At 40.7% G+C, this 25,237-nt stretch overlaps 1 protein-coding gene across 1 annotated transcript in view; it reads right to left on the reverse strand.

Annotated features, from left to right (window-relative positions):
- The window catches only part of LOC149444113 (transcription factor CP2-like protein 1), a 63,292-nt gene extending 39,839 nt beyond the window's left edge, over positions 1 to 23,453 (reverse strand). Inside the window, exons 1-4 of the mRNA XM_089654873.1 lie at positions 23,287 to 23,453; positions 8,064 to 8,206; positions 7,113 to 7,189; positions 3,969 to 4,074 (exon numbers count right to left, since the gene is read on the reverse strand). Coding sequence (XP_089510999.1) covers positions 3,969 to 4,074; positions 7,113 to 7,189; positions 8,064 to 8,206; positions 23,287 to 23,369 — 409 coding nt within the window. The 5' untranslated portion in view covers positions 23,370 to 23,453. The remainder of the gene's footprint in view (positions 1 to 3,968; positions 4,075 to 7,112; positions 7,190 to 8,063; positions 8,207 to 23,286) is intronic.
- Between the last annotated feature and the right edge of the window lie 1,784 nt (positions 23,454 to 25,237).

Genomic DNA, 25,237 nt, shown 5'->3' on the forward strand with positions numbered 1-25,237 from the left:
TCAGTGACTTATAGCGGGACTGCGGTGGGCATTCTGACACTGGGGGAACTGACCAACTGTCGCTGACATCCCCAGTGACACCAATACAGTGATCAGTGCTAATAAAAAGCACTGACACCGTACTAATGACACTGGGCAGGAAAGGATTAACATCTGGGGCGATCAAAGGGTTAACTGTGTGCTGTTTTACTGTGTGTGTATTTCACTGTGTAAGAGCATTGCTTTGTATGGCTCTGCTATGCAGAGCCAAACAAAGCAATGTGCAGGAGTTGACGGGAGAGATCTGTATTGTTTACTTACAGGTCTCTCCCCTGTCAGTGATACTCGGTGATCGCCGGCGGGGAATTACCGGCTGGGACCCGGTGATTGACAAGCCGAGGCCACAAATGGCAGTGCAAGCAGGGAGCGCATGACCCCTACCTGGAAATGCAAAATCACACATTATATATATAAACACACACACACGTGTGTGTGTATGTGTATATATATATATATATATATATATATATATATATATATATTCACACACACACACACATATAGATACACATGCACGTGACCCTGTAGCAGTATTTTTGCTATAGGGCGGCGGGAAAGTGGTTAACAGTTATAAATAATAACAGCAGAGTTTGTTAATCCAGGGATTATCTGATTACCTCCTGGGGGATCAAGAAGTAATTTGTTTCCCCCACTGGAGCATGTTTTGTTGTGTTTTTTTAGTGGGACACCGAAATTAAAATTCTGGTACCGAAACTGAAAATTCAGGATGCGTTTGGCCGAAAACCAAAACCGAAATGTTTGCGTATGTGGGGGTGGGGAGGCTCAATTTTTTTTTTCCATTTTTACTTTTAATGTGTGTTTTTATTTAAATTTTTTTTTTAACTTATGATTTTATTGCTATCACATAGGGGACCAATAGTCCCCTATGTGATAGCATATGAGTGACAGGTTCTCTTTGTGTGCAAGGAGGGGCAGGAGAGGAGCAGTGTATACAGTGAGGGAGCAGTGTCAACAGACAGGCTCCCTCACTGGCTGCCACTAGATGTCATTGCTGGCTTTTTTTTTCTTCACTTTGTAGCTGTCATTCGACCACTAAAGTAAACAAAGGGGAGGGGTTATTGGGTAATGTCACTGGATGACCCCGCCCCTTTGTTTACTTTATCGTCTGGGGTGCGAATGACAGCACCCCTCAATGAACTGTAGCTCCCCAGTGCCAGCTCATGCAGTCCCAGACCATGACACTCCCACCACCATGCTTGACTGTAGGCAAGACACACTTGTCTTTGTACTCCTCACCTGGTTGCCGCCACACACTTTGCTTGTCACCATCTGAACCAAATAAGTTTATCTTGGTGTCATCAGACCACAGGACATGGTTCCAGTCATCCATGTTCTTAGTCTGCTTGTCTTCAGCAAACTGTTTGTGGGCTTTCTTGCGCATCATCTTTAGAAGAGGCTTCCTTCTGGGACGACAGCCATGCAGACCAATTTGATGCAGTGTGCGGCGAATGGCCTGAGCACTGACAGACTGACCCCCCCACCCCTTCAACCTCTGCAGCAATGCTGGCAGCAATCATACGTCTATTTCCCAAAGACAACCTCTGGATATGACGCTGAGCACGTGCACTCAACTCCTTTGGTTGACCATGGCGAGGCCTGTTCTGAGTGGAACCTGTCCTGTTAAACTGCTGTATGGTCTTGGCCACCGTGCTGCAGCTCAGTTTCAGGGTCTTGGCAGTCTTCTTATAGCCTAGGCCATCTTTATGTAGAGCAACAATTCTTTTTTTCAGATCCTCTGAGAGTTCTTTGCCATGAGGTGCCATGTTGAAATTCCAGTGACCAGTATGAGAGAGTGAGAGCAATAACACCAGATTTAACACACCTTCTCTCTATTCACACCTGAGACCTTGTAACACTAACGAGTCACGTGACACCAGGGAGGGAAAATGGCTAATTGGGCCCAATTTGGACATTTTGACTTAGGGGTGTACTCATGTTTGCTGCCAGCGGTTTAGACAATAATGGCTGTGTGTTGAGTTATTTTGAGGGGACAGCAAATGTACAGTTATACAAACTGTACACTCACTACATTGTAGCAAAGGGGTTTATTTACTAAAGCTGGAGAGTGCAAAATCAGACTCACTTCTGCATAGAAACCAATCAGCTTGCAGGTTTCATTGCCAAAGCTTCATTGAACAAGCTGAGGTTAGAAGCTGATTGGGGTTTATTTACTAAAGCTGGAGAGTCCAAAATCAGACTCCCTTCTGCATAGAAACAAAAGTGTCATTTCTTCAGTGTTGTCACATGAAAAGATATAATAAAATATTTACAAAAATGTGAGGGATGTACTCACTTCCGTGAGATACTGTATATGTGACTCAGTAAGGATCATAGTTAGACCTATACACAAATTATTTAGCACCACAAAATGATACTTGGTTCTGTATTCTCTAAAGGGGGGGAACTGGGAGGTGGGTAGGGGGTGGAACCAAGGGACGGTGCTCAGAGGAGGGTGGTGGGTTGAGACAATGGGGTGAAGACTCAGAAAGAGGAAGTTCTTGCACCTATTTTCTGAGAAAAGAAGCCCTGTTGGAGAGTAATATGAAGAACCACAGACTTGAATAGAGGAAAGTGGAGTCTCAATATCTGGAGCATTTTCTAGTGACTTTCTTAAATAAAGAGGTCACAATCTTATCCAGTGAGTGAGTGCACTTTTTATGTGAATTCTATTCGTGGAGATGCACTGAAGATTGTTTTGAAGGATTTATTGTTTAAGGACTGCACATAGTGTGGACTTATTTGAGCACCTTAAACATACTGTATATTCCTCACGGTTTCTTTATATTTTATTGCACATATTGATGCTTTTTAGTGCTGCTCCACTATTTTATGTTCTTACTATACCACACTTAGGAGCAACAGCTGGGTTAGAGTAGAGACAAATCAGTGCAAAGTGTTCTACAATTATAGTTCCGGATAAACAACATGAAGCATATTTTAACAGGTGATCTATAGAATATGGATTTCATCTGTAGGCAAGTGCAGTCTACATTCCCCATTGCACGTGATGCTGAACCAGAACGACAATGCAGCTGGGAGAAGTCAAAAGAAATTTCTCTATGATTTCCTTGGTCCCTTGGAGTTGGCTACGCTGGATCCAGATGACCCTGTGGCCATCTTGGGTCATGCAAAATCTCTTTAAGTCGCTGCCTCTGGGTTTTGGTGCACATTTTGCAGGTGGAGAGTGCAGGGACAGGATACCCATCTGTCAGGGCCAACACCAGTGGTAAGGAGAGGTTCCAGAGGAGTAGGGGAAGGATAGGGTCTATGTCTGCAACTTAAGAAAGCTCCCCTTTGGGTTGGACCAGCCAAGCCACATTCTACTCTTCACAGATGCTGTCTTTTGTTCGGGCCTAAGCACTGCTGACTCTTCATTGCCAACTGAGTGAACAGTATGTCATGGAACTTAATGTGATGTAGGAGTCCCCTCCTTTTCTTTTTCCTGACAATAATTTGACACCACAATCCAAATCACACCCCTTCACCGTCCTGCTCTTCTGCCATCACTTAACTCCTTTATTACCCTACAGACTAGTCCGAAGAGACTGTCCCCAGTCATGATGCCTGCTCTGTTTATAACACAGGGCATTGCTTTCTTCTCTTAACTTTCATTAGTGTCCTGGTCAGGTGAGCCTCCCCACTGGGCTTGTTGTACTGTTTTACAGGTTCTGCAATATATCGGTTTCTGCACTCCGGGACTCTGTGTGCTTTCTGCCGCAGAACCATGTTGCACCTATCCATCACATCTGTAGGTTCAGCTGTTTGGCTGGAGATCTACTCTATGTTCAGTCACTGGCTAACACGTTTATTACAGACATCTCATCAACCAATACACATTTTCTGCCTACCATAATGGTAATTCCTCTTATAAACAAACAGTACATTAGTGAAAATTTTTGTTAACCTACCGATATCAAGAATTCTGTCCCCAGGGTGGCTCATCTGCCAGCTCTCCAGCTGTTGTCTCTCACTGTACTGTAGACGTCGGTCATGGAACACCACTCTGACTACACTCTGTGAAGGAGGAAAGTCATAATCTGCTAAAGAGTACCTGTCATAACAATGCCATTTTGAAGCAGCTTAAAGTGAACCTGGGAGGAATAAATAGTAGGAACTACCAATGATGACTTGATTGGGGAGTGCCCAGCTTCAAGGCCTTCATCCTGATCATGGTTTCACTGCCAAGTGTCAGTAGCTCATAAGTAACTACATAATGAAATCAGGATAAGAATGACAGAGCAAGTGTCTTTAAATCAAAGTACTCATAACAGAAATGCATCAATATGACAGTCAGGCAACTAAAATTTTAGATGTAAAAGCAATAGCAGCCTCCATGTTGCCCTTGTGACTGGATTCCTTTAAAAATGAGTTTGCAATGGCAGTTCATATTGCTATCCTCAGTAGTGCACTTTAATGCTCAACATATAATATTGCATAAAAAAAATTATCTTTTTTTTTTTTTTTTACTTCCCACAGGCAGAAAAATGTTTATTTTAAAAAGTATCTAAACCCATGAACAAAAATGCAATATATAGCTGCGTAGCAATTCTTAGATATGGTGGCTTCTTTAGATGTTTGAGGCTTTTTTCCTTTACTTTCAATTGGTGATCCTGCCAGTAACACACTTCTGCTGCATTCACACTTCAGCATTTTGTAGCTTGAAGCTCAAAGCTCCAAGAAAAGCTCAAACTTAAAAAATCAATTGTTCTCTATGGTGCCTTTTCACACCTGATCATGTGAACAGGCACCATAGAGAACAATTGATTTTCTAAGTTTGAATGTTTTTGGAGCTTCAAGCTACACAATTCTCAAGTGTGAATGTAGCCTTCTTGTCCTAGGGTGACAACAATCAATCACTGTATTGTATCTATGAAGATACAGAGTTGTCACTCTAGGCTTCTCTCCAAATGTGGCCTACAAAAACCTCCCCTCTCCTTGTCTATAGAAAGGACAATGACATTACCAGCATCCCATCTTTTGTTGAGCTGGCCTGTAATTGATTGCAGCATGTTTGGATAGAGATAAGTTTGCAGGAAGGCCAAGCTCATTGCCATTCAGGATCAGTGTTTTTTTTTCTACATTTTCTGTATCATCTACAGTGCCTTGAAAAAGTATTTATACCCCTTGAGATTTCCCAAATTTTGTCATGTTACAACCAAAAACAAATGTATTTTATTGGGATTTTATGTGATACCACAAAGTGGCACATAACTGTGAAGTGGAAGGGAAATGATTTTCAAAGTATTTTACAAATAAATATTTGAAGAGTGAGGAGTGCATTTATATTCAGCCCCCTTTACTTTGATACAAAGAAACAAACACAGGGCGCATGGGCCTAGTGCATTATCTTTTTAAAAGATAATTTATTAGATAAATAAGTGGTAATATACTCACAAAAGAACAAATGTCAAGGGCACATCATATATAGTACAGCAAGGTCCAGTCACACTGGATGATATCCGTAATGGGACTCCTAGACCTCCAAATGTTTGATGCGTTTCAAGGGCTTGCCTCTTCATCAGAGCCAATTTGTATGCTTATGCCATCCCTTTACTCTGATACCCCTAACTAAAATGTAGTAGAACCAATTGCCTTCAGAAGTAGCCTAATTAGTAAATAGTCCACCTTGTAAATTAATGTAAATTAATCTCAGTATACAGTAAATACTCATGTTCTGTGAGGTCCTCAGAGGTTTGTTAGAGAACATTAGTGAACAAACAACATCATGAAGGCCAAGGAACACACCAGACAGCTCAGGGATAAAGTTGTGGAGAGGTTTAAAGCAGGGTTAGGTTATACAAAAATAACCCAAGCTTTGAACATCTCACGGAGCACTGTTCAATCCACAAGCCAAAAATGAAAAGAGTATGGCACAACTGCCAACCTACCAAGATATGGCCGTCCACCTAAACTGACAGGTCAAGCAAGGAGAGCATTAATCAGAGAAGCAACCAAGAGGCCCATGGTAACCGTGGAGGAGCTGCAGAGATCCACAGCGCAGGTGGGAGAATCTGTCCACAGGACAACTATTAGTCATGCACTCCACAATTCTGGCCTTTATGGAAGAGTGGCAAGAAGAAAGCCATTGCTGAAAGAAAGCCATAAGAAGTCCTGTTTTCAGTTTGTGAGAAGCCATGTGGGGGACACAGCAAACATGTGGAAGAAGGTGCTCTGGTCAGATGAGACCAAAATTGAATTTTGTGGCCTAAAAGTAAAATGCTATGTGTGGCAGAAAATGAACACAGCACATCACCCTGGAAACTCCATCCCCACCGTGAAACTTGGTGGTGGCAGCATTATGGTGTGATTTTCATCAGCAGGGATAGGGAAGCTGGTCAGAGTTGATGGGAAGATGGAAGGAGCCAAATACAGGGCAATCTTAGAAGAAAACCTGTTAGGTTCACCTTCCAGCAGGACAACGACCCTGAACATACAGCCAGAGCTACAATGGAATGGTTTAGATCAAAGCATATTCATGTGTTAGAATGACCCAGTCAAAGTCCAGATCTAATCCAATTGAGAATTTGTGGCAAGACTTCAAAATTGCTGTTCACAGATGCTCTCCATCCAATCTGACAGAGCTTGAGCTATTTTGCAAAAAAGAATGGGCAAAATGTCCCTCTCTAGATGTGCAAAGCTGGTAGACACAAATGACTTGCAGCTGTACTTGCAAGTATTGACTCCAGGGGGTTGAACACAAATGTACGCCACACTTTTCACATATTTGTAAAAAATGTTGAAAACCATTTATCATTTTCCTTCCACTTCACAATTATGTGCCTTTTTGTGTTGGTCTATCACGTAAAATCCCAATAAAATATATAAGTCTTTGATTGTAACATGACAAAATGTGGAACATTTCAAGGAGTAGGAATACTTTCAAGTCACTGTATATACTGGTAAGGTAAAATATGTTACATTTTTGGCTGTGGGTTTAGATACTCTTTAGTTAATGCTTTTGAGCTGCCAGACTATTTATTATAAGAAATATCTGAACCGGGTGCCTATGGAGATATGAACTTGAAAATACAGCCTGCTTTAGATAAACTTACCTTTAGCAGGCGACGACCTTCAGGCAGATCAATGGCTCCCTTCCAGTTACTTAACATCCGAATTTCATAGGACTGACCTGCACCAGAAGGTGATACATATAAAATGACAGTTATGCTAAAATTTGTCTTATTGGGGCTGCATGTCCCCAGAGAATTTTCCCCTAAGCAGGCCTAGAGTCCTGTAAGGATGGAGATTTGATTGGAGGTTGTAGCATGGAGAAGACCAAGACTATGGAACTGAGTGGGCCACAAAGTGAAGATCTTCAGATATAACGGTTTAGGTGTGTATATTCTATGACCATTATGTTAGGGATAGGGATTTTGCCCAAAGCTCCAAGCTGTGGGTAGTTCATCAGTGTCATCACGTACAAGGCAGCGCTATTAATGCTACATTGTATGTGGAAGTGGTAAGCATGTGACCTCGGCTGAGCACCTTAGAGAAGTGATAGGGCTGGACTGGTCGCATAAATGGAGGCAGCCAGAGGCAGGAATAAAGTAAGTACACCTATCCCTGTGCCTCAAAAATAAACAAGCATTTAATCCTTGTAGTGCACAGGCTGTGTAGCATTCAGAGCCTTTGTAATGACACTCCAGAGTACCACTGCCACCGTGTACAGCCACCCTTTGAGATGCATTAGAAGCAGTGGCTGTACGTAGTTTTGTGCCAAGAGCTGCACAAAGCAGCCGTATACACACTAGCACTCTGAATGCATATATTGTGCATTTGGAGCATATGTCAATACACATGCGGATGCTTTACATAACCCTCAGCACCGCATACCTCTTCTAATGTGTCTCAATAGGTGACTAAACATGGCAGCAGCGGTTCCCAGGAAAGCAATTACATACGCTCTGCATGCTGTACAGTCCCTGTATAACTGTATGCATGACACCATATAGACCAAAGATCAAATAGTTGTATACTGGCTAATTGTAGAAAGGATTGGTTACCTTGGTTGAGGTAGGTGAGTGACTCCTCGTGTAACTTCACAGCAGGAGAGCTTGGTGCACAGAGCACACACTGGAAGACTGGGCACAGTGCAGAGGTTATTGGTTGGTCCTCCTGCTTTAGGAAGGGCAGTGGAATGGACTCTCTGTAAGTAATATAGTGTACATCAACACTGAGTATAGGTGATTGTTACAAATGATGAAGATTAGAGATACAATGTACAAAAAGAGGATAATAAAACAAACTGTTGCTCAGCCTGTGGCCCTCTTTGCAGGCTTTGATTCCCATTTCCATATTGCCTTTTTATAGATGTGATTTATAACAGCCTTATCTAATACAGTACGTCTCCAGTATAGAACTGTCTCGAAACATGTCTTACATAGTTACATAGTTAGTCTGGTTGAAAAAATACAAAAGTCCATCCAGTTCAACCATTAAAAAAAAAAAGTTATAATCCTATACCCACAATTGATCCAGAGGAAGGAAAAAATCCCAGCAAAGCATAATTCAATTTGCTCCTGCAGGGGAAAAAAAATTCCTGATCCCCTGAGAGGCAATCGGATATTCCCTGGATCAACTTTACCTATAAATGTTAGTATCCAGTTATAGTCTGTGCATCCAAGAAAGAATCCAGGCCTTTTTTTAAAGCAATCCACGGAGCTGGCCAGAACCAACTCTTGAGGGAGTCTATTCCACATTTTCACAGCTCTCACTGTGAAGAAACCTTTCCGTGTTTGGAGATTAATTTTCTTTTCATCCAGACGTAAAGAGTGCCCCCTTGTCCTCTGATTACCTTAGGGTGAATAGCCCTACATCAAGTTCACTATATGAACCACTGATGTATTTATACATGTTAATCATATCTCCCCTTAATCTCCTCTTCTCAAGAGAGAATAAATTATTCAGTTCCTCTAATCTTTCCCCATAGCTGAGCTCCTCCATGCCTCGTATCAGTTTGGTTACCCTTCTCTGTACTTTCTCCAGTTCCTCAATATTTTTTTTGTGAATTGGTGCCCAAAACTGAAATGCATATTCCAGATGAGGTCTTACTAATGATTTGTACCGGGGTAATATGATATCTCTCTCTCTGGAGTCTATACCTCTTTTAATACAAGAGAGGATTTTACTCACTTTAGAAACCGCAGCTTGGCATTGCATGCCATTATTAAGCTTGTGATCTACCAGAACCCCCAGATCCTTCTCCACCATTGATTCCCCCAGTTGTACCCCCCTAGTATGTATAAAGCATGCATATTCTTAGCCCCCAAGTGCAGAACCTTACATTTATCAACATTAAACCTCATTTGCCACATAGTTGCCCAATTACACAGAGCATTGAGGTCGGCTTTGAAATTGAAGACATCCTGTAAGAACGTTATTCCACTGCACAGCTTGGTGTCATCTGCAAAGACTGAAATGGTATTTGTAATCCCAGACCCTATATGGTTTATAAATATATTAAAACGTAAGGGTCCCAACACTGAACCTTGGGGTACACCACTGATGACCCTGACCATTCAGAGTATGAATCATTAACCACTACTCTTTGAATACGATCTTTCAGCCAGTTTTCTATCCATTTACATATGGATTTTTCCAAGCCTGTAGACTTTATCTTACACATTAGCCATGTGTGGGGAACTGTGTCAAACGCTTTTGTAAAATCCAAGTATACCACGTCCACGTCCAAGGTTTTGCTCACCTCCTCATAAAAGGAAATCAGATTTATTTGGCAACTTCTGTCTTTCATGAATCCATGCTGTATGTTGCTCAAAATATTTTTTTCCAGCAAGAACTCATCTATGTGGTCTTTTATTAAACTCTCCAGTATCTTCCCGGCTATAGAAGTTAAACTAACAGGTCTATAATTACTTGCTAAAGATTTTTACCCCTTTTTAAATATTGGCACCACATTGGCCTTACGCCAATCCAGTGGTACTATGCCAGTCATTAAAGAGTCCCTAAAAATTAGAAACAATGGCTTTGAAATGACAGAGCTCAATTCTTTAAGGACCCGTGGGTGTATGCCATCCGGTCAATGTGCTTTATTCAACTTTATTCTTCAATCTCCGACAACTCACATAGCATATTCACAGACCTTGACAGTGTCCTGCAGCATGTCTGCAACCTCTGGATAAAGAGAAAACAGGTGGCGCACACACCTAGTGCATTATCCAAGGTTTATTGTAAAGAGTAAAAAATAATAAAAACACTCACAAACAAAGCATGTATCTAAAAAGCATAGAAAAATGACGATGGCCACAACGGCAGGCAAGGTGTCCTCACTGTCAGTGCGGTCAAATGGCTGACGCGTTTTGGGGACGAATCCCTTTCCTCAGAGCTAATGACCAACCTCTGATGCAGATGTGTAATGGATGAAAAGTGGGAGCCTTGCTGGTGATATCTAGCGATATACTAATCTTCAGTATCTACTGAATATATTGAATTAAATCCTGCCAATATCCTTGTATTTTTGGGCAGAACTACCAAATGTGTGCCATTGTCCCCTTATAACTGCACCATTGCCAACACATAGGTGATATCTCTGGTCTTTGTTGATGTGCTATAATAGGTGTAATATACCATCTTACCAAACATTTATAATTAATTTCAACTGTGTTCATATTCACCACCACGTGGTAATCTAAACATTTTATTTTTTTGTTTCTCATTCCATTTTGTTCTAAGCTCCTTTTCCCACTGATCTATTGACCCTTGAGAATCTGCACCAGTTATATCCACAAGGGTCCTACAGATTCTTGAAGTAGCATGTTTTTGTATTATTTGAACTACGCATATATACTAAAGGATACATTTCCTCCTCTGTCCTTAATGGTTGCGTGAGCTCTGCAAAAAAAGGTTTCAGTTGATAGTATCGCCACTCATCTAAAACTGAAAATATGTATTTCTTATTTTTTAAATTGCGAAAAGAACATAGTTCCCCATTATTTACAATATCTTTCAAACGTGTATTTCTATCTTTTATCCATTTTCCCGAGATACATTTATCCCCTGGTGGGAAAAATTTTGTTCCTGCCAATGGAATCATAAGTGAATTATATTTCTATTTCATTTACTTATGTAGTACATCCCATACCCTCAATACATTTAGTGTCAAAGTACTAGTGCCTTCATCCAATGTGTGAAACTCATGTGGTATCCATATAATTCTATCCTATTGTGCTTTACTTAATATATTCTCCATTTTTACCCAACTTCTGCCCTGTGTATTGTGTATCCAATCCTATATTCGTGATAATAACACTGAAACATAGTATCTCCTAATATCTGGCATATTTAATCCCCCTCTTAGTTTATTATTACACAAAATTTCATATTTAATGCTCATTTGTTTTGTTGGCTCATATATATCTGAGTACCATTTTCTTAAAAATCACAAAGAAAGACCTTGGTAGTTGTATTGGGAGCATATTAAATTTATACAGGACTTTTGGTGCTATGATCATCTTTATCATATTTATATGGCCTATCCATGACACCCTACCTCCTGAAATTCTCCTCAGTTCATCCTTTATTTCATTTGTTAGTAGAATATAAATTGCCTGGAATAGATTCTTTAGGTTAATTTTATTCCCAAATATTTTCGTTCTTTTTTTCTCAATGTAAAAGGGAATTCTTTTTGAAGAATTAGTTTCTCCTTTCTTGAGAAACATTAATATTTAATATTTCTGATTTGAATGGATTGATTTTCAAATTGGATAACTCTCCATATTCTTTTAATATTTTCATTAAATTAGGTCATGTTAGTCTGGGGTTTGTTATATAGGCATCCCCGTCTTGTTCCATTATACATTCTAACAGTCTTTGACAGAGAGCCATTAACCTTCACAGCAGCTGACGGACCTCTCTATATAGTTCTTTAATCCAGTTTAACATTCTGGGCCCAATTCCCAGGGTCTCAAGTGTCTCTATCATAAATCCCCAGTCAACTCTATCGAAGGCCTTTTCAGCATCAATCGATAGAATAACCCCAGGGACCTTACTTTCTTTACTTTTTTGCAGGGGGAACAGTGATCTTAATCTGTTATCCCTTCCTTCTCTACCCGGGATAAATCCTACTTGATATAAGTGTATCCATTCTGGAATCAGTTCTTTCAGCCTAGTTGCTTATACCTTTGCATATAATTTTCTATCAACATTTAACAAAGATATAAGTCTGTAACTGGCACACTGATATCCGTCTTTCCCCTCCTTTAGTATAATTGTGATATATGCATTTAATGATTCCTCCCTCATTTTTGTTTCATTTCCCAATGCATTCATATATGTACATATTTTGGGGACTACTTGTTCTCTAAATTTCCTGTAGTATCTCATTTAAAAACCACCTGGCCCTGGGCTCTTACCAACTGCCTTGCTCTTTCTTGCTACACTTTATTTTGTCTTGCGAAATTGGACTTTCTAAAGCTGTTAATCTAGCTTTATCCAGTTTGGGTAAGCCAGCATCATTGAAATATTTCTTCCTTTTCTCCTTTCTTTCTTAATCTGCTTCTTTTTGATTCTTTTATTTTGCTCCATATAAGCCACTGTAATATTTCTGAAGTACCTCAGCGATATCGGTGGTTGAGCAAACCATCTCTCCTTTTTCATCTTTAATTTTTTCAATAAAATTCTTCATTTTCTTCTCCCTCAACTTCCTCATTAAATATTTCCCTGGTTTGTTCCCCCACCAATATCCATCTTTTATAAATCTTCCTACTTTCTTGTTCCATAAGGTCTTTTAATTCATCTCTCTTCTTAGTTATCTCATGCTGTACATCTATACCTATTTTCTTTTTATGCAATTGTTCCATCTCATACAATTCTTCCGTTATTGTCCTAATTTTCTTGCCCCTCTCTTTTTTTTTCCGCCCCAATCAATATTAATATTCCCCTAATATAAGCCTTATGTGCTTTCCAAACTGTCGCCACAGACACTTCTTCATTCTCATTTAACCTAAAGTATTGTTCAACTTCCTCTTTTAATCTTTTTTCAATTTCCTGATCTTGTAATAGCATCTCGTTTAATCGCCACATATTCATTATGTTCTTCTCACTTCCGACCTGTAGTCTCACTGTGACAGGAGCATGGTCTGACAGAGACATCACTTCTATACTTGCTTTCTCCAGAGACTCCAAAAGTCTATGTTCAATCACTATGTAATCCAATCGCAAATACATCTTATGTACTGAGAAGAAGAAAGTGTAGTCCCTTTCTCTAGGATGTTTCACTCTCCAAGCATCTATCAGTTAACGTTGATGCAAGAGCTTTTTGAAATACTTTAAATTCCTAACCGCCCTCCTCGGACACCCAATGTTGCATCCATCTCTGGGTCCATACAAAAATTTAAGTCTCCTGCCACAATCAGAAATACCCTCTTAAAATCTATAAGTTTTTTTTAGTATCCCTTCCAGGTATACCATTGGATTTTTATTAGGGCAATAAATATTTGACAAAGTACACTCCATGCCCTGTAGGTTACCTCTCAGAAATAAAGATCGACCCTCAGGGTCCACCAAATGTTCCTCTACCGTAAATCTTATATTCTTCCCAAACCTGATTGCTACCCCTTTTTCCCGTCTTATTGGTGAATCTGCATAAAACCAGGTTGGGAAATATTTGGAATGTAATTTCACATTTGTATCTTGGGTTATATATATCTCTTGAAAAAAACACCACTTCTATAGAATGCTGATACATCTCACTTAAGCTCTTATACCTTTTCATTGGGAAGTTCAGACCGTTTACATTATATGTCATGAAATTAATCCTATTTATTAGTTTCTCTTCATCTATTTTCATCTGTCTTCCCTTTTATTATATTTACATGTGTCTTTTTTGGACCAGACGACCTACTACTAATATTCTTTCCCTCCCTCCCTTCATCTCCACCCTCCCCCTCCTCCCGTCCTCCCTCCCTCCCCCCAACATACCCCTGTTTAAAACCCCACTGGCTTACTTTCTGCCTTGGAATCAGTTGCGATTTCTTATCACCTTTAATTTCTATCCTGGGGTGGGGCTCCAAACACACATGCCCAATCAGACCCCGGTATCTCATCCTGGGTCTAAAATTTGGCAGCATGTTTGGCCTCCTGACAACCTGCCATAAATAAAAAAGAAAAAAAAAAAAAAAAGGAAGGTGAGATGGCCGAATATTCAGCTCTGCGCTCCCTCCTCTCCCCACACCCCTCTCAGCCCCAAAGCCACCTCCCCCTATCTTTTTCCCCTTACTGTCTCTTTTTAGATACTCGTAGCCATTTCTCTTTTCCTAGAGCTACGTTCTCCTTCAACCCCTCTGACCACCCCTTAATGTCCACTGACTGTAGTTCTAGTCTTTCACAGAAGTCTCTCATTTCATCTGGGAATCTCAGTATTCCCACTTTGCCATCCTTCCACCCAATCAAGCATGCAGGGAAACCCCAACTATAATAGACTTGTTTCTCTTTCATCTGGTCCAATAGTGGTCCAATAGTGCCTTAAAAGGGACAAGAGCATTTAACTTAACTTTTAAGTATTTAACTTTTAGATTACCAGGTTTACTCTAAGGTAGCAACACAGAACTATATTTTATAGCCTAGTGAATATATTTTCTAGTAAATTGGCCTAATCCTTTACTTATTCATTGCTATTTACTGCAACCCACGACAATATACTGGGTTCATTTACCAGTAACCAGTCTAATATTTGCTTTTTGATACTGACCCCTAGTTGTGTGCTGAGTATCTATATTTGTGCTCTCAGTAGCAGTATCGTATCCATTTGCCTGAAGGAGAAGTAGGGCCAAAGCTCTTTTGGCCCGTTTCTTCTATGGATCACAAGAGTGCACTTCGTTCTGCACTCCTTTTCAGCTGACATTGGGCTAAAGGATGCTGCCAGCTGACATCACTGAGCAGGTCCAGGCTCTGGAGAGATTCTGACTTTGAAGTTGGGATCCACCCAGATGCCTGGATTGGCAGCTGGCTCAGCCACTCAGGGCGCCGCTGAGAGCCTGAGCCAACAGCTTACACCCTCTCCACAGTCCACTGCTCCAGTAAGCGCTGGAGGGGCAGAGCAGATAGCAGGTGACTGACAGTCACCTGCTCTCTGCTCACTGAAGACGGAGAACTGAACAATCAGTGACCTTTGATCACTCAGTTCTCGATCATAAAGACAGTGGGGAACAGATGCAGCATTGGACAAATGCTGCATCTACCTAGATGAGTATAAATGTTTGTCTTTTTACGTTCCCAAACATCTCTTAACCTGGTGTGTGGGGCTGAGGTTGTTCTCAGAGTCAAAGCAAAGGAACAGAGAACCCAATTTACCAAGAGGCTCCTGGGGGGTAGCTCTACATTTGACCCATTAAATGATTTCCTTTCAACTCCTGCTCTCATGGCAACCCCAACATTTAGGGTTTCCCTTTTCTTTCTGTCTCAGTGACAATGGTCACCAGGTCAAAAAGAGGGGTTAAAGTGTATCTAAACCCAAAAAACAAACATTATTATATTGTTGCTTACCAGTCCTTAGATGTGATGGTTGCATTAGTTTTTTTTTTTTTCAGGATTTTTCCCTTTATTATCACTTGTGATTCTGCCAGTAACACAAGTCCTGTACTAAGGTGACAACTCATACTCAAGGCACTATACCTAAGGAGTAGTAGTGTTGTCAGCCTAGGTGTTTTTCCTGATTTGGACTTCAAACACTTCCTCCTGGTCATTACATTGATGAGAGTTGCTTTGTAGTTCACAGTAGATATCGTTTGAGGTTTATGTTCAGTCCACAGGAAGTCCCAAGGATACAAGCTTTCTGATAGGATTATCAAATATTTTCCTATTCTTGTAAAAAATTGATGTACACTGAGGCTTGGTTCACACTAATGCAGTGCGGTACATCGCATGTGATTCGCACAGGAACACCGCATTCCTGTGCAAATCACATGCAAATTCTGTGCGGTGCGATTTGGTTCATACGTTATGTATGGCTCAAATCGCACTGCATCCACACCAAAAAGTTGCAGAACCCTTTTTTGGGTCTGCACTAGAATCGGATAGCATGGGTATTCACACCTATGCGATTCAATTCTGCACATCGGACTGCGTGGAGTGTGATTGTGAAGTGTTGCGGAATTCACACAGAAAATGCTGTGAATTCCGTTCCACATCAGTGTGAACCCAGGCTAAAAAAAAAAAAAATTGTCCACCACATCTAAGGACTGGCTGCAACATTTTAAAATATTGTTTTTGAACGTAGATACACCTAAATCTCCCCAACAGTGCATAGACCACAATAAAAAAACAGGAATGTCATACATTAGAGCTAACCAATCATTAGATGTGGTGGCTGCATTCGTTTTTTTTTTCCCCTCTGTTTGCACCTGGTGATCTGGCCAGTAACATCTCCTTTGTTAGAGTGCCCCCACTCTGGATGAAGGAGCACAGGGGACACCATTGGACAGCAGCATTGTCAGGAGGGAGGGGAGGTTAGATGCACTAGCAAGTTTAGATACAAATTGAAACCAAATTCCAGCTAATGCTTTATAATCAGTTTCAGCAAACATTTTTTTTCCTTTTTGGATAAAGGTTTTACATAAATAAGCTGATCATTGTAGGCACCCTTGTCAGTGTTAAATGGTTTTTCTCTTCCCTGTAACTAATACAATGTGCAAGGGAGCTTGTTCTTTTGAAAAACAAAAACAGATTTTCCAGTCAGACTGCCAGGTTAAAATAAAAAAGAAAGAAAGCCTAAAAAAAAACGAATGCAGCCACCACATCTACGAACTGGTAAGCTGCAATATAATAAATGTTTGCTTTTCGGCTTAATACTGCTTTAACCACCTCCCGCCCGGCCCATAAACAGGTAACAGCTACGTGGGAGAGCTGCTATCTTGCATGGACATCATATGCTGTCCTCCCAGGATTGGCCTTGTGTGCCCCATGGCCCACGCTGCAACGTGATCTGTCACCCACTCTGTGCACTGCACACCGGGTCAACTGGACACAGCGGATGACAGATCAGTGTACTGGGCCGCTGCCAGGACCATGTGATTGCTGTGACCAATCACAGCAGATCACATGGCGATTGTACACAATGGATGGCTTCCATTCATTGTGTACTAATATGTTGATCTCTGTGATTGGTCAGAGTGATCACATGGTACAGAAAGGGCCAAGCACAGTTAATTCACAATAGTACACACAGATTAAATGGATTTCATGCCGAAAAAAATGGTTGCTTATAACAGTGATTATCATGGTTATAAGCAATCATAGTGTGCAAAAAAAGAAAAAAATCCTGATCACATCCCCAGTGTTTTTTCGGAGTGAAATCCACTTAATCTGTGTGTACTATTGTCATTAACTGTGCTTGGCCCTTTCTGTACCATGTGATCACTGTGACCAATCACAGAGATCAACACAATAGTACACAATGAATGGTAAGAATGGAAACCATAGTGTTGCTATGGTAACACTGTATTGCTTTGATCACAGTATGTAAAAAAACCTCAAAAAAGTAGGAAAAAAAATAAAAAATTTTAACCCCCCCCATTTTTTTAAAACTGTCATCAGTCAATGTCCCTAGCACCAGCTAATTAATGAAGCTGTGTACTGCACTGGTGACAGTAAAAAAAAAGTAAATTTTTTTTTAAACTGTATTTTAAGGGGTCAATTAGGGGATATTTGTACTGTCCTGGCATTTCCGGGCCTCAAGAAATGAGATAGGCCATCAGTACATCAGGACTGATTGATTTTCAGATATATCAATCATAGTTTGTGTATCAGAAAGAAAAATTAGTTTTTCTTCCAAAATGTCAGTCTTTCATTTATTTAGCAAAAAATATAAAACCCAGTGGCGATTAAATACAACCAAAAGAAAGCTCTATTTGTTTAAAAAAATTTAATTTGGCTACAGTGTTACATGACCGAGCAATTGTCATTCAGAATGTAAGAGCAATGAAAGCTGTAAATTGGCCTGGGCCAAGGGGTTGAAAGTGTCCAGTATTGAAGTGGTTACTGATACCCAGGGGCGTATTTACCACAAGGCAAACAAGTCATTTGCCTAGGGCGGCATTTTTCAATGGGGACAGCAGCATTTTTCAAGTGGGCAGCGCTTCCCCACGAAAGAAGGGATGTAAGAAGGGACCAGGGGCGGACTGACCATTTGGAAACTCGGGGACTGCCCGAAGGCCCGGGGTCAGTAGGGGGCCAATGAGATGCCCCTGGTACCTATTTCATAGTCTTTTTTGAGTTTGGGCAAGGACACAGGGGCCCCATGATCCCCTATTGCCCGGGGGCCCCATGAGTTGTCAGTCCGCCCCTGGAAGGGACACACGCAGCACGGGGACCAGGTGGGATCTGGGAGGGGTTGCAGGCTGCTTTATGGTGTATGCAGAGCAGTGGCGGACTGACCATTTGGAAACTCGCGCACTGCCCGAGGGCCTGGGGTCAGTAGGAGGCCCCATGAGATGCCCCTGGTACCTTTTTCAAAGGCTTTTTTGAGTTTGAACAAGGACACAGGGGCCCCATGATCCCCTATTGCCCAAGGGCCCCATGAGTTGTCAGTCTGCCCCTGATGCAGAGCCTGACTCTTGTTCCTGGGGATGTCCAGGGCTGTGAAGGTGAGTGTCTTATCTCTTGCCAGGGTGGGCTGTTGCCAGTGTAAGGGGGGCTGGGGTGTTGTTGGTCAATGTCAGCCACTCTTCCTGGGGGGAGGGAGGTGTTGGTCTGTGTCAGGGTCTCTCCGTGGGGGGGAGCCAATTTTTGTGTTGCCTAGAGCAGCAGGAAACCTAAATACACCACTGCTGATACCTCCCAACTTTTTGAGATGGAAAAGAGGAACAACAATTAGCAAAAAGTATGTATGTAAAAGACACTTCACTAGCATACCCCTGTTATATGGAGACTTAACACACAAAAAGGAAAAAAATGTAACCAATGCTTTTTCTATATACTGGCTTTTGAAATGAACAAATGCAATAATTTAGAAGATGTTTCCAAGGTTTAGTGCCGTAAAACACTTTTGATAAATTGTTATTGAAATAGTAATAATAATAATAATAATCATAATAATAATAAATAAAATAAGATTAAAAAATAAATATACCGTAATTAAATTATTGAACAAATACAATAATTTAGAAGATGTTTCCATGGTTTAGTGCTGTAAAACACTTTTGATAAAATGTTATTGAAATAGTAATAATAAATAATAATAATAAATAAAATAAGATTAGAAAATAAATATAATTAAAAATAAAATAATAAAAAAAAGTTCTAAACAAATATAGTTCTTTATCGTAAATAGATTTTAAATCGTACATGTTTTTTCGCAGGGCTATACATCAAAAAGGGGACAACTGAGGAGGAAGGAGGCGGAGCTATGCTTTAAGTGAATATCACACATACTCAGGAAACAGGTTTTACCAGTGATGTGACTGATCCAGAGTAGTAGGCACAATGTGACAGACTCTTATTGTCGCACTGGCTTCAAAAATTGTCCAAAATGCTAAGAACCATAGCAAGGGTGTGGGGTCATTCTCTTTGTCATAAGGATAAGAAACAATAAAAAAGCATGAATAACCCTGAGCAAAAACATTCACATTGTAAATCACTGTGCAAACTGTTGGCGCTATATAAATCCTGTATAATAATTCCCACTAAGATAGAAAGAAGGGTGGATCTTGTAGCCCCTGTGAAAACTGGCCTAGCTGTGCCCACCATAACATGATTTTCCATTGCAAATATGAACAGACATCTCATTTACATCTACAGGGAACAACTGCACAAAAGAACCATGGGCACTTTTTTTTAAATTCACATTGCACTACACATTGTGGGGAGATTTAATCAGGCTGTCCATTCATTATATCATTTTCTGTTTCAATTTTCCTTTGGATTTGCCAAAACCATATAAATTTAGGTCAAATCTAAACACAGTGGCTAAGTGGTTAGCACTGGCAGTTCTAGGGTCATTGGTTTGAATTTAAACCACAGCGCCACCTGCTTGGAGTTTGCATGTTCTCCCTGTGCCTGTGTGGGTTTCCTCCAGGTACTCAGGTTTCCTCCGACACTCCAAAGACATGCTGATAGGTAAATTGGCTCCTGTCTAAAATTGACCCTAGGTATGTGTATGTATGAATGTAAATTAGGGACCTTAGATTGTACACCCCTTGAGGGTTAGGTCTGATGTGAATGTACAACATATATGTAAAGCACTGCGTAAATTGACGGTGCTATATAAGTACAGGTAATAAATAAATAATAACGTTTTTGTTCACATTCAGTATTTTGGATGGACAGCTATAAGCACTGCTCTCATGTATGGTGTTTCTATTTACCCATGCTCAATGTTCAGCACAATACTTTTCCCTGTTTTTTAAATCTACTATATAGCAAAGCATATGGGAAAAGGACACTGACTACACTAAAAGTAGCAAAGTCATTCCCTCTTTAAAAAATTTGTATTCAATCAGACAGGCCCTTGAACTACATAGCTAAAAATCTAAAGGAAATTGAACAAGAAAATTGTATGTGTGGCCAGCGGTAGGTCCAATTCAGGGGCAAACTGACAACTCCTGGGGCCCCCGGACAATAGGGGACCATGGGGCCCCTGTGTCCTTGCCCAAACTCAAAAAAGCCTATGAAAAAGGTACCAGGGGCGTCTCATGGGGTCCCCTACTGACCCCGGCAGTGCCCGAGTTTCCAAATGGTCAGTCCGCCCCTGGTCCCATTCACACTGACTTGCACTAAAATGTATAGAAAATAAATGTACATTTTTATCCATTTTAGTCGCGCGCTGACATCCGTTGACATACATTTTTGACATCCGTTGACATGCCTTTTTTCCGTGCGTTAAAGCGTATTGCATTTTCAAAGGCTATCCTGTGCATTGTGTTGCTTGCATCAGTTGCTTTAAGTCCCCGGTCACATTGGGTGCGATTTGGCATGCGATTTGCATGCTATGCAATTTGCAAATTGCATGCCAAGTCGCACCATATTGTCCGCAATTGAAGCGGTCATATTGGTGCGTTCCCGACTTGGTCGGAGCCTCACCGATTTCTAAAGTAGTACATGCATTACTTTTGGTGCAATTTGCATAGTGTCAGATGTCTTTCAAATCGCACCTGAAATCGGTGGGTCCCCCAATTTTGAAATCGTGCGACTTACAGTGAATTCGCACGATTTCAAAGTCAGGGGACCTGCCGATTTCAAAGACATCTGACACTATGCAAATTGCACCAAAAGTAGTACATGTACTACTTTAGATTTCAAAGTCGGACTTGATGTGACTGGGATGTAAAACGCATACATGTTGTATTTTTGTGCAACACAGGTCAACGCAGCATTATGCTGTGAATAGGACACATTGGATATTATTATTTTTTTGTTAATCTGCGTTTTAATGCAGCTGTAAAATGCAGATCAACGCACTGGCCCTTAAACTGGAGCACTCAGAATCTGTGCATGGTAGCCAGCTTTTAACTATAGCTTGTTCAAAACGTTGACAATAAAACCTGGAAGCTGATTGGTTGCAGAGCTGCACCATGCAGTTTTAGTAAATGACCCCCATGGCGCATTTGCAGTGACATTAAGAATGAACAGTGCCACAATGCACCTGCCAGAACATAGTGGGATTTTGTGCATGTGATATCACAAGCACTCTTGCGTTGCATAGATGTGAACGCAACAGTAATTTTGGCCATACACGTATCGATTTTCATTTGAGAATTTTCGTTTCAAGAATATTCGTTTGATTTTCTTTTTGCTAACAAACATTTTTATTAAGATGTAGACTGCAAAACCCGCACAACATCGTGAGATAGACTACGCAACAAGAAAAAGGCGCATAGGTAATATAAAACACAGTAAAAAAAAAATAAAAATCAAGTACATGAAAGGGGTAGGCAGCAAGATAGGCAGAACAACCGCATAGCCAAAAAGGTTCAATACAAATCAACCTATGATAGACCAGTGTTTCTCAACCTATTTTTAGTCAAGGCACCCTTTCAAATTATAGACAATTTCAAGGTACCCTCTAAAATTATGGCAAGTCCCAAGGCACTCTCAAAAATTATGGCAAGTCCCAAGGCACCCTCTAAAATTATGGCAAGTTCCAAGGCACCCTCTAAAATTATGGCAAGTCCCAAGGCACCCTCTAAAATTATGGCAAGTCCCAAGGCACCCTCTAAAATTATGGCAAGTCCCAAGGCACCCTGTAAAATTATGGCAAGTCCCAAGGCATCCTCTAAAATTATGGCAGGTCCCAAGGCACCCTCTAAAATTATGGTAAGTCCCAAGGCACCCTCTAAAATTATGGTAAGTCCCAAAGCACCTTCTAAAATTATGGCAAGTCCCAAGGCACCCTCTAAAATGATGATAAGTCCCAAGGCACCCTCTAAAATTATGGCAAGTTCCAAGGCACCCTCTAAAATTATGGCAAGTTCCAAGGCACCCTCTAAAATTATGGGCAGCCTTGAGGCACCCCATTCTAAAATGTAAAATACTATTCTAATAGTTTTATAGAACATAGCAACATCTACACATGTAGGACACTCAATGCTAGAGGTGATTTATTCTTCCAAATCAAATACACTTTTGCCAAGGCACCCCTGAAGAAACCCCAAGGCACCCCAGGGTGCCTGGGCACCTTGGTTGAGAAAGGCTGTGATAGACCATCAATCAAACATTAAGTGTCGATGTGTTATTCGGTTGATTTTCTAATCGTTAGTAGGGTCAAATCGATGTCCGCAGTGACGGGAAAATTCGATGGTTCAAGAAGGAAAGCTTTTCTCGCTCAAACAAATTTTCGCCCAGTGCATGTGGTTATCGTTCAGAGATTGTAAGCTACAAGGAGCAAGGTCCTCCTAACCCTCTTGTGTTGAACTGTATTGTCTCCCTTTATATTGTAAAGCACTGAGCAAACTGTTGTGCCATATAAATCCTGTATAATTATTTTTGTTATACAGGACTTATATAGCGCCGACAGTTTGCTCAGCGCTTTACATTATGGAGGGACACAATAGAGCAACAGTACAGTTCAATACAAGAGGGATTGGAGGAGCTGCTCCTTGGAGCTTACAATCTAGGAATAATAATAATTTTAAACTCGAATGTTAAAAGCAAAAAGACAAAATTTTCGAATCACATTCCTCCATTCACCGAACGTGCAAAGAATTTTCATACGAATATTCTCTTCCAAAAATCTACATGTGTATGGCCAGCTTTTGTCTCATGCTCCCATACTCTTACCTGTAGAATGCATTGGGTGGGCTCTGATAGTGTTCAGCAGGAGTAGGCCAGAAGTGTTCGGGTTGGCTATGCCAAAGCAGCATGGTGACTTGTTCGATGTATAGAAGTGCAGTGATGACAAGAACGTTCGCTTTAAAATTCCTCCAAAGCAGCCAGATGTCAGGGATTCTCTAACTGTATGCAGAACAGGATACTCCCAAACCTAGACTATTCTTATAGAAGCAGGTGGATGTCATGAGAAGCTCCCCCATTGGCTTTTTAGCACCCGTTCTCGGTTCTCATTGGCTGATCTGAATAGTCCAGCCCTGCTCTTTGAGTGTGTGTATACATATACACAAAAAGAGACATCGCACTGCGGGAGTTGTTTATATGTATGCAACTTCACTCTCTCTGTATACATTGTCTTTATGGAAGGTGCTGGGACATCTCACATGTTGATAAGGAGTCTGACTTCTCATCAGCTATGGGTGACATCTCCAGGCAATGCAAACATAAAAGCAAGCTTCTGGATACCTTGCAAATATAAAAGAGAGTTAGAACTGTAAAAGTGTATCTGTCAACGATTTTACGAAGTTACATGGTTTATAGGTAGGATTTATTTCCCTGTAAATGAATTTAAATGGGCAGTAAAGTATGAATGTTACCTTTAGTGAAATGTAATATAATCTCTCAACTGTGAAATTCACTAACAAACAGCAAAAAAGTATTAAAGAAGACTTTCCGCCCCCCCCCCCCCCTTATTAACCACTTGCCCTCCAGAGGATTTACCCCCCATCCTAATCAGGCTATTTTTTGCATCACGGCGCTGCGTTATTTTAACTGACAATTGTGTGGTCATGCAACACTGCACCCAAATTAAATTTATGTCCTTTTTTTCCCACAAATTGAGCTTTCTTTTGGTGGTATTTGGTCACCTGTGCGGTTTTTATTTTTTGCGCTATAAAAAAAACCCCAACAATTTTGAGACAAGAGAGAAAGGGGTATGATTCAAGGGGTGCCATCATCCCTGAAAGATACAGTGAAAAGGTCCTCTTATTGGTGGGACTTTAGCAGCACAATTCTATCAAATGATAAACTTGACAATTCAATCATTTAAAAAAATCTGCAATTCTTTATTTTTGCAATATTAAAACAGACATTTAAGTTACGATACAAAATAAGGCGGTGTCATCAGAGATGATATTCCAATGAAGATGTAGAGATGAATCATGTATAGACTGCAAAAAAAAAAAAAAAAAGACTGACAATTTTGAGACAAAAACAATATTTTTGACTTTTTGCTATTAAACATGTCCAGTAAAGTAATTTAAAAAAAAAAAAAATTTTGTCATAAATTTAGGCCAAAATATATTCTGCTACGTCTTTCCTAAAAAAAAAATCCCAATATGTATATATTAATTGGTTTACGTGAAAGTTATAGCATTTACAAATGACGTTTGTGTTTTTGTTTTTAAATTAGTAATGGCGGCAATCAACAACTTATAGTGGGACTGTGGCGGGCATTCTGACACTGGGGGGGGGGGGGCTGAATTGGTGTCACTGATATTCCCAGTGACACCAATACAGTGATCAGTGCTAATAAAAAGCACTGACACTGTACTAATGGCACTGGGCAGGAAGGGTTTAACATGTGGGGCGATCAAAAGGTTAACTGTGTGCTGTCTTACATAGTGGGCTATGTGTGTGCTTCACTGTAAGCACACTGCTTTGTATGGCTCTGCTATGCACAGCCATGCAAAGCAGTGTGCAGAAGCTGACAGGGAAGAGAACTGAATTGTTTACAAATCGTCCTCCCCTCCCCCGTCAGAGATGCTCGGCAATCATCAGGCACCGACGAGTAATCACTGACCAGGACCTGGTGATTGACAGCCGAGGCCGCGGATGGCGGCTCGGATAGGGCTCACGCGTGCCCCCTACCCGGAACTACGAAATCACATGTATATATATATAT

The sequence above is a fragment of the Staurois parvus genome, unplaced genomic scaffold (assembly GCF_062004578.1).
Source record: "Staurois parvus isolate SC_StPar_1 unplaced genomic scaffold, SC_StPar_1.0 ptg000813l, whole genome shotgun sequence".
In the NCBI taxonomy this organism is placed as follows: Eukaryota; Metazoa; Chordata; class Amphibia; order Anura; family Ranidae; genus Staurois; species Staurois parvus.